Source organism: Sodiomyces alkalinus, assembly GCF_003711515.1.
Source record: "Sodiomyces alkalinus F11 unplaced genomic scaffold SODALscaffold_1, whole genome shotgun sequence".
Classification (NCBI taxonomy): Eukaryota; Fungi; Ascomycota; class Sordariomycetes; order Glomerellales; family Plectosphaerellaceae; genus Sodiomyces; species Sodiomyces alkalinus.
The window spans coordinates 5,682,191-5,695,033 of record NW_021167079.1 but is presented as its reverse complement, the minus strand read 5'-3'; the positions used below and the strand labels follow the sequence as shown (position 1 = coordinate 5,695,033).

At 53.3% G+C, this 12,843-nt stretch overlaps 4 protein-coding genes across 4 annotated transcripts; 1 reads left to right on the top strand and 3 right to left on the bottom strand.

Moving 5' to 3' along the window:
- Positions 1 to 836: 836 nt before the first annotated feature.
- SODALDRAFT_355460 (hypothetical protein) lies at positions 837 to 3,535 on the bottom strand (the record flags this gene model as incomplete). The annotated part of the gene is made up of 3 exons (XM_028613816.1): positions 837 to 1,799; positions 1,873 to 2,849; positions 3,451 to 3,535. The coding sequence occupies 3 exons, from the start codon at positions 3,533 to 3,535 to the stop codon at positions 837 to 839; spliced, it is 2,025 nt and encodes a 674-aa protein (XP_028471061.1).
- A 691-nt stretch (positions 3,536 to 4,226) lies between these two features.
- On the bottom strand, positions 4,227 to 4,600 carry SODALDRAFT_355458 (hypothetical protein; the record flags this gene model as incomplete). Its single annotated transcript, XM_028613815.1, has 3 exons — positions 4,227 to 4,266; positions 4,351 to 4,444; positions 4,531 to 4,600. 3 exons carry the CDS (start codon positions 4,598 to 4,600, stop codon positions 4,227 to 4,229), a joined length of 204 nt encoding a protein of 67 aa, XP_028471060.1.
- SODALDRAFT_34683 (alpha-ketoacid dehydrogenase kinase) lies at positions 4,587 to 6,859 on the top strand. Its single transcript, XM_028613268.1, has 5 exons — positions 4,587 to 4,825; positions 4,957 to 5,105; positions 5,196 to 6,256; positions 6,347 to 6,545; positions 6,617 to 6,859. The coding sequence occupies exons 1-4, from the start codon at positions 4,711 to 4,713 to the stop codon at positions 6,408 to 6,410; spliced, it is 1,389 nt and encodes a 462-aa protein (XP_028471059.1). The 5' UTR covers positions 4,587 to 4,710; the 3' UTR covers positions 6,411 to 6,545; positions 6,617 to 6,859.
- Positions 6,860 to 7,526: 667 nt separating this feature from the next.
- On the bottom strand, positions 7,527 to 8,758 carry SODALDRAFT_319748 (hypothetical protein; the record flags this gene model as incomplete). Its single annotated transcript, XM_028609474.1, has 3 exons — positions 7,527 to 7,640; positions 7,736 to 8,590; positions 8,675 to 8,758. 3 exons carry the CDS (start codon positions 8,756 to 8,758, stop codon positions 7,527 to 7,529), a joined length of 1,053 nt encoding a protein of 350 aa, XP_028471058.1.
- Between the last annotated feature and the right edge of the window lie 4,085 nt (positions 8,759 to 12,843).

Here is a 12,843-nt window from a genome sequence, read left to right as displayed (position 1 = left end):
AATTCCCACACGGATACCTTAGTCATGGCATGATGTACCAAGGTAGGAAAGAGCAATCGTGTTATGTGACGGCCACGAAGGGAGACAATGGCCGGCCACGGTGAGACGCCGCAAGAGAGACCTCGTATTATTGCCAATACGTCGAAGCATCTTTCATGTGCTGATCGCGAGATGCCCGACCTTATGATAAGCCGGCATGCGTCATACATGAAGAAAATGAGCTGTAGTAGTTTGGTGGGGCAGACAGATTCTAATGCCGACGGTAAAGGCAATGACGGAGTAAATAGTTCACTTTACCTAAGGTACCTAGGAATGGGTCAGAGAAAAGGCACGGCTACCTTACCTTGGGGGAAGCTTGCGATGCGTGGGAAAGTGAACATCTTGGAGAAAAAGGAGCAAAAATTCTGAATTTGGGGTATTCTTCACTCGTTCAAAACCGCATGACATGATGCTTCATGCCTGCTTTTTTTTTCGTACCATACCCAACTCCGTCGCGTCATTTTATGCTGCCATGTCTCATACTAATCCAGGTCCTGCGGCGCTTCCAGTGATGCTAAACAATCTCATCCTGGGCCCGGGGCCATGCATATAACCAACTCGTGAAGAAGGGAAAACACAAGCAGTTTGCTCGCTCGCTTCGTGCCATGTGTGAATGAAGAAGATTCAAAGAAATATTGACAGTAAAGAAGACCTTCAGTAGGGAGGCAAGTGATGGCTGTTCGAAAATGCGGTCGAGCGAAAACAGGGGGTGGACAGAGAGAACATGAGAAAGTAACGCAGAAGAAGAAAATCGGTTGGGTTGAATTTCATCATGGTCATAGCCCGTAGTCGTTGGGTCATCGATACAGTCGTCGTTCATAGTCGTGGTAGTCATGATAGTCATGATCTTCATCAACGTGGCGTCGCGGGTTTCGTGATGGGGGGAGTTCGCTGTACGCTCGGCGGATGACGAGCTGCGGGGAGCCGAGGGTTCGTTGTTTCGGGGTGGTGGCGCCGTGGAAGTTGGTGATACTGCGGAGCGCCCTGGCAGAAGATGCCGCGGTCGTCGTCGACGATGAGAGGGAGATCCTGCTGACGGAACGTCGAAGCTCGTCCCCGCCGCAGTCTGTGAAGCTCGCATCCGTGTCCGTGTCTCCTGCGTAGGTGGAAGGTGTGACGGTCGGGTTGGTAGAGGTGGCATCAGTGGTGTTGGCTCTCGGCGTTTCGGGTCGTCGGAGTCTCGCCTCGTGCGACAGCAAGTTCTTTTTCCTTTTGGGCGGCGCTGCGCTCCGGACTCCTTTGGCTCCTTCAGCGCGGTCGGCGCGAAGAGGTGGGGCTGACCATGCGGATTCGGCGACGTCGGGGCTCTCAAAGGCCGCCGCTAAGCTTCTACGAGGCGTCGTCATGAACTCCGAAGCTGTGGGTGCAAGCCCGTGGGTCTCTGGGCGAGAGCCTGCAGTCGTGGTGGTAGTGTCGTCACGGTCGTAAGGCGAAAGTGCCGACTCGGAGACATAGGCGGAGACGGACACGGAACCCGGGCTCTCGAGGCTCAAAAGCCTGGCGCTGCGGCGAGAGGCGCGCCTCTTTTGAAGCTCGGCGTAGTCTTGCTTCCAGTTGGCGATACTCCGGGCCAGCTCGGCGTCGGCGAGAACGGCATCTCGCGGCAGTTGCACCTCAATCGCCTTGAGGCCCAGGCGGAGGTGGGAGAGGTCGGCGTCTGACTCTTGCAGTTCCGACTCAAGGTCCTGCACGCGCGATTGGAGGAACAGGATGCGCTGGGCGGCGCGCTCTGCACGGGTCACGAGGAGTTCATGGATGTGCTGGCGGTCCGTGGTTAGAGGGGAGGGCTGTCGAGCAGAATAGGGAAGGGGGAGTGCAAAGCAATAATCTTACTTCGGATTCTTCTTGCCTGGCTTTCAGGTTGGTGATGAGTTTCTCGAGTTCGCCGTTGAGTTTCTCGGCTTCGGAAGCAATCTTAAATGAATCCACGGCCGGTTTCTTTACTGCGACTTCAGGTTCTGGAGGCGAGTCACGCCTAGTCGACGCGGAGAGGTCCGAGTAACGTGAACGCATCCATGAGGACGACGGCGAGCCCCAGGCATCGCGGTCGGCCATACCTCGCCCGACACCGACACCACCAGCGCCAGCGCCATTTTCACTCATGCGCGGTCTCGGTCTTGGCACGGATCCTGACACGACGCGGTCCATTTCATCCGCGTTGGCATGGAGAAAGTTGAGCGACACCTGGTCTGGGCCCGTAGTCCCGTCGTCATCATCTCGCTGGATGAGTCGTCGAGCGAGTTCAGTGAGTCGTTGGGCCAGGGCCTCCCTGGAACCGCGGGAGAGCTCATCATCGTCGCCGAGACTACTGCCGCCCGCGCTGCTGCTTTTGCTGCATTTGCTGCTCTTGCTGTTCCGGCAACTGCTGCTGCATGCACCGTTGATGATACTTCCGGCACCGTGAAAGCCGCTTCCGTCACACACATCCGGCAGCTTCTCGGGGCTCCTAGCCAGCGAGGAGGCGACATGGCGGCCGAGGGGAGTGAGCGGTGTGAGCCCAAGGATACCGATATTGAAGGGAGAGGGAATGGAGGGCGACGAGAGGTGAGGCGGCGGAGGCGTCGCGACTTCGTCCCTTATGGGAGATTTGTCCTGCTCATCCTCGGACTCGAGCATCATTTTCTTTTTCCCTCTCTTGTTGGAGGGCCCTCCTCCTCTCTTTGTCGGCGACAGGACTGGCTGCTTTTTGCCTGCATGAGGAAATGGAAATGGGTGGTTGGTTGGTTGGGTGGTCGGGTCGGTGTGGATCGACCTGGGTGTGGTTCTTCTCTCTGCTAGCGAAGGCACGGGCCGGGCGATGGGTCGCTTAGCTCAGCACCGCAAGTGACGATTACTAAGCTGTGGACTGAACCAGTGGTTTTCTGGGTGGCCTATCTGGGGTGGAAATCGGGAAGACGCCCGAGGAATGACTCGGTTTAACTCGGCCCTTAATCACCGTAGCGCCCGAAGAAAATATGCAGTGGCAGTTTGTCGTCTAGGTATGTATGTACTATGTACTCCGTAGGGACGGACAACTGAATAACCTCACATGCTAATAAACTGACTGACCTGAGTACCATAACTACGCCTTAGCTGCTGGGGGTTATAGAGAGAGGGGGAATTGAATGTAAGGTTTTAGTCGGAACTGAGATAACCCGAAGCTAGAACTACGGATACTTCGTACGAACCAAGCTTTTTATCAACCGATGAGGAAGTACACGTGTACCTGTACGGACATCTACGTACTACTTCGAGAGCCTCGGTAGGTTCTGATAACGGACCATCATCGGTTATTCCAAACGGCGAAAATTTAGTGTTGACATAGGGTTCACTGAAGGCTATCCGTAAGTAAACCCTGCAGACACTTTATTCTTACAGAATTGGTCTACATAGCTATGAGCAGAAGGGAGTGGCAGCTGCGTAGCTACCTACGTTGAAGCAGGGTCGTCTCAGAGTCTGCGGTTCTCGGGCTCGGTGAGGGTCGGTGCCAAGCATATGTCGTGCAACCCCTTGACATCTTGAGGATGCAATATCAAGATCTACAGGAATTTGGCTTGGACTTTCAGACATTTAGAAAACTCCGTCAATCACTCAAGACAAACCTCAATCGATTTTATTAGTTCTCTTAATGTTCTTCTTGCTAGATTGTCGAAGATGGTTGGTTATTGGTTCGGTGTGAGAGAGACTTCAACCGAATTAGTTAAGTAGCTACCTAACTCGGGCGAAAGGGTAGAAAATGAATGGCCTGTGGTACTCGGCTTTATCTCCATGACCGAGAGGAACTAGTAACGAATTAGCAGCAAAGAGACGCAGAAGTCAAAGTTGGAGATCACGCGGGCGGATGAACATGTCCAGGGGATGCAGGTATCGCCCTATTGAAACCGCCACCTGACGACCAGTCCGGGGTTCAATGTCCAGGGACTTGCATGTCTGAGACTGGTGACCTTCCTGCAAGCAGTAAAAGTTGCAGAGTGTGAGAGATTCCCAGATTCCCCCCGCCAAGGTACTTACGGCATGTATTTATGTACGGAAAACGTCACGTCAGATACCCGACAACGGATCAATATGGTTCCCCTTTCGCGGTGTCGCCCCACCCCAATTCGAACCACCCACCTCCACGCACATGTTGCCCGTGTGCTGCCCCCCCCACCCCGTTTTCTTCCCTCTAGCGTACCTAGATCCCGAGCTACCTTTCTTCTGATCTCACCTCATTCTTCAACCTCGATTTGTTTCTGCACGCGATCTCTTCTACAATACAATTGACAATGCCTCCGTGAGATGGTTCAACCTCATTCCTTTGCATCCCCTTTCGATTTTCTTACGTCTCTTCACTTCCTCTCTTCCATTGTCACCTCGCCGTGTGTGCCCGTCGTCCTGCGTCTCGAGTATCCCACCTGCGTCATAAAGCCTCGGTAAACGATCTTCGCTGTTCCCAGACTCCATCCCGCGGCGTGACTCACCGTATTTACCTTTTTACTCAACCTTTCCTTACCTACGATCCTACGACTTCACCTGTCGTCCTAATCGGGACATCCAAGGCGTCCCTCACGTTCTCGGCGATTTCAGCGGCCCGGTATTCCATTTTCTTGCAGCGGATTGCCCAAACCTTCCCCGGTCCCTTAGCTTGCTGTACTCTGTATACATGATCACGCGTCGCTCTGCAGCCTCTCCGGGTCGCTTGAGTTGTCCATAATGTCGTGGAAGAGGACGGACAGGTTGATGGACACCATCAGACACTATGCCAGCTTTCCAGCTACCGGCGTCAGCTTGCGCCAGATGGTCCAGTTTGGCGAGAAGCCCTCAACTGGTTCGTCCACCACCACCTCTCATCCTCCCCAAGTCTATTCCATGTCTCGCCCGGTGTCCTGTCTCGCTGTCTGTAGTACTATCATCATTCCGCCTTGCTGACTGCCCGCGCCTCCCTCCTCGTTCATGCAGGCACCCTCTTCCGCGCCTCTCAATTCCTCGCCGAGGAGCTCCCCATTCGCCTCGCCCACCGCGTTCAGGAGCTTGAGGAGCTCCCAGATGGCTTGAACGAAATGCCATCCGTCAAGCGAGTGCAGAATTGGTACGCACAGTCGTTCGAGGTACGTCTACCACCCTGTTCCCTCATCAACCTCCGTATCGCCAGGGCCGTCTGAAGAACATGGTTTTGTTGACCCACTTCTGCTGTGCAGGAACTCACCACACTCCCACGACCGGTGCTGAGTAAGGAAGTACGAGAACGACTGATGAAGCCGGGCAATAAATTCGGCCGGACCACCGCCATGCTCTCCGAGACCACTCGCAATCCTAGCGTCGCGAAAGGCCAGTATACTTCTCTGCCACAAACCAACGGGAACGGGAACGGACATGGCAACGGCCTTGTCAACAGCAACGGCAACGGAGTCGGGATCGGGATCGGGAACCAATGGGGCGTGAAGAAGGGCCCAGCAGCTGCCGCGAGGAGGTACTTCGCCATGGTCGACGATACGGGCGACTGGCCTGCCGAGCTTCGACTCTACAATGAGAAATTTGCCAAGACCCTACACGCTATCAAGAGGAGACACGACGGTGTCGTCACCACCATGGCCCAGGGCATCTTGGAGTACAAGCGGAAACGCCAGCGTATGCAGATCGACCACAACATCCAAGCCTTCCTAGACCGTTTCTACATGTCCCGCATCGGCATCCGCATGCTCATAGGCCAACACATTGCCCTGACCGAACAAAGCCGCCATCACGACCCCAACTACGTCGGCATCATCTGCACCAAATGCAACATCCAGGAACTGGCACAAGAAGCCATCGAGAACGCCCGCTTCGTCTGCGAGGACCACTACGGGCTCTTCGAGGCCCCCAAGATCCAGCTCGTCTGCAACCCGGACATCAACTTTATGTACGTCCCGGGCCACCTCTCCCACATGCTCTTCGAGACCCTCAAGAACTCTCTCCGCGCCGTTGTGGAGACCCACGGCCAGGACAAGCAAGAGTTCCCCGTCACAAAGGTCATCGTCGCCGAGGGCAAGGAGGACATCACCATCAAGATCTCCGACGAGGGCGGCGGTATTGCTCGGAGCGCCATTCCCCTGATTTGGACCTACATGTACACTACCGTCGACCGAACACCAAATCTGGACCCGGACTTCGACAAGAGCGATTTCAAGGCTCCCATGGCCGGTTTCGGTTACGGTCTCCCCATTTCCCGTCTCTATGCTCGCTACTTTGGCGGCGACCTTAAGCTTATTAGCATGGAAGGGTGCGTCTTTGCTACACTACACACACTACACTACGTTTCACTTCACTTTAATATTTCTCTCCCGCTGACTCTACAATGTTCTCCCTGCAGATATGGTACCGACGTATACCTCCACCTTAACCGCCTATCGTCATCATCGGAACCTCTACAATAGCAATCAGCAGTCAGGAGGGATGGGGCCGGCTCCCTCACGCCCGCCTCCAACGCCCGAGGATTGACGCTGACGCTGTTGGGGAAGTACAAAGTCCACAAGAGGCTCAAGAGCCTAGAGGTTACAGAGCGCCGCCAGGTAGGCGATGCACAGGACCTCCTCAACCGATCGACTGACGCTGGAGACGCCGGCTACTTCCGGTCAGACAGTTCGAAACTGTAGCCGATGCTTCTTCTTTTTTTTTTCTTTTTTTCCTTTCGCGCCATACGCTGCACTACTCCAGTCCCGTCTCTGCGGGAGCGTACTGGTGGAATTTCTATCGACGTGGTTACAAGCTTTTTTCCACGCAGGTGCCACGCGGACACAGTTATGTTCGATGAACAAGGGACGGAATTGGAGATGAAACGACTCCAAAATATAGGTGCGCTTGAACGCGCCCGAACAAGCCACACAGACACAAGTTACACTTGTACTGGCACCATCTCAGCTCTTGCCGGTGTACTAGGGGACAGAGGCAGGGCTGGACTACGGCGACACTGATATTGGACTCGCATGATGCTATTTATACTGCAGTTGAAGACAATTATTCATATGTCGTCGGCCATCTTACCACTCGGGTAGGAGAGGGCGCTGGAGCATACTCTCAGGTTTGAAGGTCAAGAGATATCACGGGCGCGATTTGGAAGGCCTGCACAGCAGGGATATGGGGAACAACGGGATTGTGGAAGCCTAGGCCAGGACGGAAATGGTGTGTCGAGGGGGTTGGCTAAGATATATAGGGACGAGTGGGAGGACATGGATGACGAAGGGTGACATACCCACAACTTGTGTTATGGATTTTGATATGGTCCATCAATTGTAAGAGCATGTATTGAGATGTCAAGAAGTTCCATTACCACCAAGTTCTCTGTGATGATGGGGAACGAGTATGCATCGGATGTGGACGTACGAGTCCGCCTCAATAAGGTAGGTAGCCATATGTATTTTAAGGTTACGTGGGAATGGACTGCTTTCATCCATTCAGCCTACATTTCCGTCTACCTACAAGTGTAGCAAAGTGTAAAGGGGAGAGTCCGGCCCACATATCGCCAGTCAACATAAAATGGCCCCCTGAATACTTCAGAATTCATCCTCGTCGGCGACGGTATCGGCATCGAATCGAACGCCTCCGGTTCGAGAACTGGAGGCTGGAGCTGTGACGAGGTCCTGACTACCACGGTGAAGAAATCGAGGCTAGAGGCAAGCATTTGTCAGTTATCGGCAAACACATTGCGACCCTGGGAATAAATGTCGCTGAGCAACGAGAGAAAGTTCAGAGCGGTACCAACCTGTCCTTGACTAAAACCGCCAGCATTTGCTTGGGGCACACGACTGGTCTTGATGCGAATAGACTCGGGAATGCTGTTCTCGGATATTTCACTAAAGGCATTGTTGGCGTTTTGCGGACGTCCCCGGGAATTCGAGGCGGCCGGGAGCCCGGCCCTGGCCCTTCCCCGACTCGAACCCCGACCGGAGCCCCGATTCCGCGCGTCGAGCTGCCTCGCAGCGTTCAAAGTGTTAGGCACCTCGTTTGCGCCCTGCAGATGAACACGCAGGGACTTCCCGTACCAAGAATTTTCGGAGATGTCGGACGGATGTCCTGGATGGTTCTGGAACAGGCCACCTCGGCGAGCACTGCCTGCCGCTCGTGTATCTTGGTTGCGGCGGGGAGGCTGGCTGATTCGCTCCTCGTCGAGACGGAAAGCTGCCATGCTATGGGCGCCCTCGGTGATATTGCCAAGCCCATGGGATGGGACGGTTTGCTGACCGTCGTCCAGGCACAGGGGAAAAGACGCATCCGAAGAACTATCAGAGGATCCAGGGTACTGGGTGCGCAGAATATGCGGCGGCAGCCGCAGGTTTTGGCTTCGAGTCGCGGCTTCAGAGGCAGCAACAAACGATGAAGATGACGAGTTGGCATCGAGGGGTCCGGCAAAAAGAGCTGGGTCAGTAACGGGTGCGAGAGGCTCGTCCGCTTCGTCGTCTTCGTCGTCGTAGGCGGAGGCACCAAAGTGCCCCTCGGGAGGCAAGGCAATATCGATTTCCGTCTGCTGCTCCAGGACGTCATGGAGCTGGTTGGGGGCGGCAAAGGGGGTCGTCCCGGGCTCCTGGGCAAGTGCCCAGCTCTGACAAGCTATGCACCACTTTAAACCGGTTAGCATCAACGCTGGATGGTTTCCCATAATCCCCGTCTTCTGTAGAGGGGAGGATATGAGGCAAGCACTTACATTGACGCCGTCGCCTCGAGTTCTCTTGGAGAATTGGTCTAGGTGCTTAGTCTGGTTGCATGGGCCCTCGCAGTGAAGCTCCATGACAGGCTCCCCGCTATGATGGCGACAAACCATGCCGGTTTTGGCCGGGTTAACATGACGCTTGTTTTGGATCATCTTCCGGTATCGGTTGGAGAACTTTGATAGGGGCTGCCATTCCCCTCCCACATGGCATTTATAGCTAGAGATATGCGGTCAGTGCCTAGAAGCAGACAGAAGCCGGGGCAAATGACGCATACAGGGGGCCGTCCTGGCCGCTGCTTGCCAACAACGTCATTTTCAAGGGCAATGCCGACTCTATAGATGGAAATAGAGGTTGATAAATGTGGCCAAAGGCCCCTAGTCCAAAGCCCTCCGGAGGAATTTGAGGCGTGTCTTTGATGAAGCTGGTATGCCCTCAAGTTCTCGCAGGGGATATCTGAAAGATGAGGGGGATTGCAGAGTAATATTTGTCTCCCATGGGTCTCGAATATGGTGGGTATTTAAGGTACCTTATGGAAGGCACCAGGGAGGTAGAATGGTTTTGAGAACACCTACCATGGATGGCATAGCCGATGAATGGGAAGGAACATCCTACGTTATGAGGAAGTTGAGACCTGATTGGGACTACCTACCTTACCTAGGTACTTGCCTTACAATAACCCCCAAGGAAGTCACCCTGAATATTTTTCATGCTTCTCCTATTGATCAGGTCTGTTTGTGTGTGAATATAGAAGTGATAGGGTCAGGTGCGAAGGCTCTGTGTATAAGGCACCTAACATAAACGTATAGGCAGGCTATACGATTTGCCTTTTTTCTTCTATGACCTTCCGCTTGCTGTGATAAAGGCAAGACAAATAGGCACCTAAGTTATGCTTACAGGCTTCGTGCGAATATGCAAACAAAACCCAACTATATGTATCCTAACTTTCCTTATGACAAGGGGGGAGCACCAAGAAGGGAATATCAAAGGATACCAGAGTCTTGACAGAAAGGGACTTGTTGACTGTGAATGTGAAGAGATACCAAACAGAACCCCTTTACCTTTAATGATTGCCGGCTTGGAGTGGGAGGCAAGTCCGGTGTTCAGGGGAAACCCAACGAGCTCAAGGATTGCCCCTCACATCAAAGTCAGACGGGACTCACTGGATGACTTCAATAGAGCACCCCACCTTAGGCGGCTAGCTTTCAGAGATGTTGTCTCCAAGGACTTTTTTCTTTTTTCTTTTTCTTTTTTTGTCGGGGACGGGCAGCACGGCGTATGGGCTGACAAGGCGTGGTCAACAGGCATCAACCGTACTACTGCTCCTGAAGATGCACCACACGAGTAAATGGGCCACTCTCGCAGTCTCAAAGTGGGACTGCCTACTTAATGCTGGTGGTGCCTGTGATCCCAGAGGCACACGGCAGATTCATATCCTGACCAGAAGTCAGAGGGCATGATGGCCCGAGAGGTTGAGAGCCCCGTTGGCGTGGCACCTCGTTTGCCAAGAGAGAGTAACTGTGGTCCAGCACCAGAGCTATCCCCTTGATATTTGCCTGGAGAGTTACGTCAGTTTCTATACCCCTTTTCGTAGCACTGACGATGCTTCCTCACCGTTGTTCGTCTTTTCCAGGTAACGTAGGGATCTTACTACGACACAATCCCAGGTCGGGATCCAGGGGTATTGACAGGCCTTCCTAGGAGGCTAAATCCGTGTCAAGCCATGGACTACGAGTTGACAAGTTAGCCAGCACCGGGAATCTTGCAAGAATGGTTCTCAAGAAGGAGCGCATTGATGTCCGGGGTAGCGTCGTCCTCCCCTGTGGCTGAGGACTGAGCCTCACGGAGAACGCTGACTCTTGATCTCCATCGATACACACGGCAGATGCGGTGATCCGGAACGCCAAGGTTGGTCATGCTGCTCGACGCCGGATGTTCTCCTGCCACCTGGCCTGACCGACTAAGCTCCAGCATCCTCGGAACAAGTCAGCAAAGCTGCATTTTCTTAAAACGTCGTATGTTCTTGCCGACCTCTATCGGCCAGATGACGAGACCCTGAGAGGCGGTTGTGGTACCCTGGTCGAGACCGTGGTCCTGTCATCGACGTTGCTCAAAATTCGTCCGGTGTCTGGCGGTCACAGCCTGTACTTCGTCGGACATGGTTCCTGGTCTGATTTGACAGAGAGAAGTCCTTGCCATTATACTTGAGCACCGTCTGTAGTTCCGAGGTCCTTCTGGCTTATTCCCCTTCTTTTTTCTTCTTTTTCTTCTTTTTTGGTACTCTTACAAAAGAGGTACGTACCGTCACTTTCGAGTCTGACAACCTTTGAGTCGGTGTTTCGTTGTGTACAACGTACGAAGTAATTACTCCATAGGTACCTTACCTATGGTAATTACGTTATGCACCCAACGTCGTGTTTGAGTTGTCGCGTCCATGCGCGTTCAGTGGTTTCACCTACAAACAAACAGCCACCTGACGGACTCCCTGTTATTTATTCACTTAGCTCCTGCACGTCTATATATTCTTTTCCCCCTTCCCCTTCCGCTTTTTCCCTTTTCTTATTGCCAAGCCCCGTCACACACCGTCCAATCCCCGCAACACGGAAAGCCGAATGACCACTGTCAGCTGCCCTGACTTGGAGGGTTTACGGTGCTACTTATGACGTCCCTCCCTCCCTCCTTTTGATTATCTCGTCGTCCAGATCGGGAGGTGGTGGTATCAACGTATCCGCGTCTGCCGCAAAGGGATAAGCGGGTAATCGTACCGTAAAGGACATGATTACCACGGCCTTGCGATGCGGGACTAGATTTTCTACCGCGTATAAAGTACCGCTACCTGATTGTGTGGGAAAGACGTGATAGGAAAGAGGGGCACCTTATTATTATTATTTATTTATTTATTTTATACACTAACTTTTTTTTTGTGTCAAGTTAAACAATATCAATAACGGCGGTCAACAAGGGTTCCTCGGCAAGCACCGTCTTGACCACCTTGAATGCAACCCTCGGGAATGAACTCACTAGGTAGCGCCCTATCTCGACGAAGGGACCTACGGATAAACCACCGACCCGCAATGGGCATGCAATGCTTTGCTGGCATTGGCATGAACCTCGGACAGGGGTGGTGCTGAGCTGATTTCTCCTCCAACGTCGGATGTCTTGGCTATCACAGTCAGAGAGAGAGAGGTGCCATCATCATCACCTCTAACAAGCAAGCCTATAACTCTCGTTTTAGACGCACTAGCGCGACACCGAAATGGAGTTGCGCGGCCCCCGGTCTTGGCAAACCATCCTTTCTTTAGTGACGGGAGCATAAGGTAGTGTATGTACTTCGTACGGATATGCTCGTACTCCGTACTTCGTGCTTGCCTGGTAATAGGTGCTGCATCGTGTCAAGATCTCTGTACTCCGTACCGCCGTATCATTTCCTAGGACATAAGGTAAGGTACGAGGTACATGTGTCTGGGTACCTCCTTCCTCTCCCCCCCAACCAAAAGCCCTCTTCCTCTTTTCTTCTTCTTTTCTTCTTCTTCTAACCAATGATATCATCCCTTTTTTTTCCTTTCCAACAAGACTACAAGACTGGTTGGGCTTGCATCGCTGCTCATTCCTTCGGTGCCAATTCGGGACCCATTTCGCCCCCCTACTAACCCATCTGTCAGAGCTCTTAAGCTCTCCAACTCTTGCAACATAGGGGCGGACCTCCTGCGATAAGTAAGGTACTAACGCTTTCCTCTACATAAGGTACGAGTACTTCGTACGTTGTACTTCCCAACTGCCCCCAAATTACTTCCTACCCCGTACGCACTTGGGACGAAAAGGTACGGACCATCAGGATAGTCCCGTCCTGCAGCTCCCCTCTAAAATCCGTCACCTCACCTCACTTGTGTCATTCACGTCTCTACCCCCATCTTTTTTCCTTCTCTCACTCCATGTTCCTAGCATTCTCAACTTATTGCATCCCAGACCTTCCACCACAACCCAATACCACCCGATCTCCCAGCCTAACTGGATGCTCCAGTATTTGTGTACGGACGTGCTGTTTCGTCTCGCACCGACTTGTGTCTTCTTCACCAGCACCTCCTCCTCCTCCTCCTCCTCCTCCTCCTCCTCCTCCCCTTCGTCGCTGAGTTCCAGAGCCGCCGAGGGTATAAAGTCGGTTCCC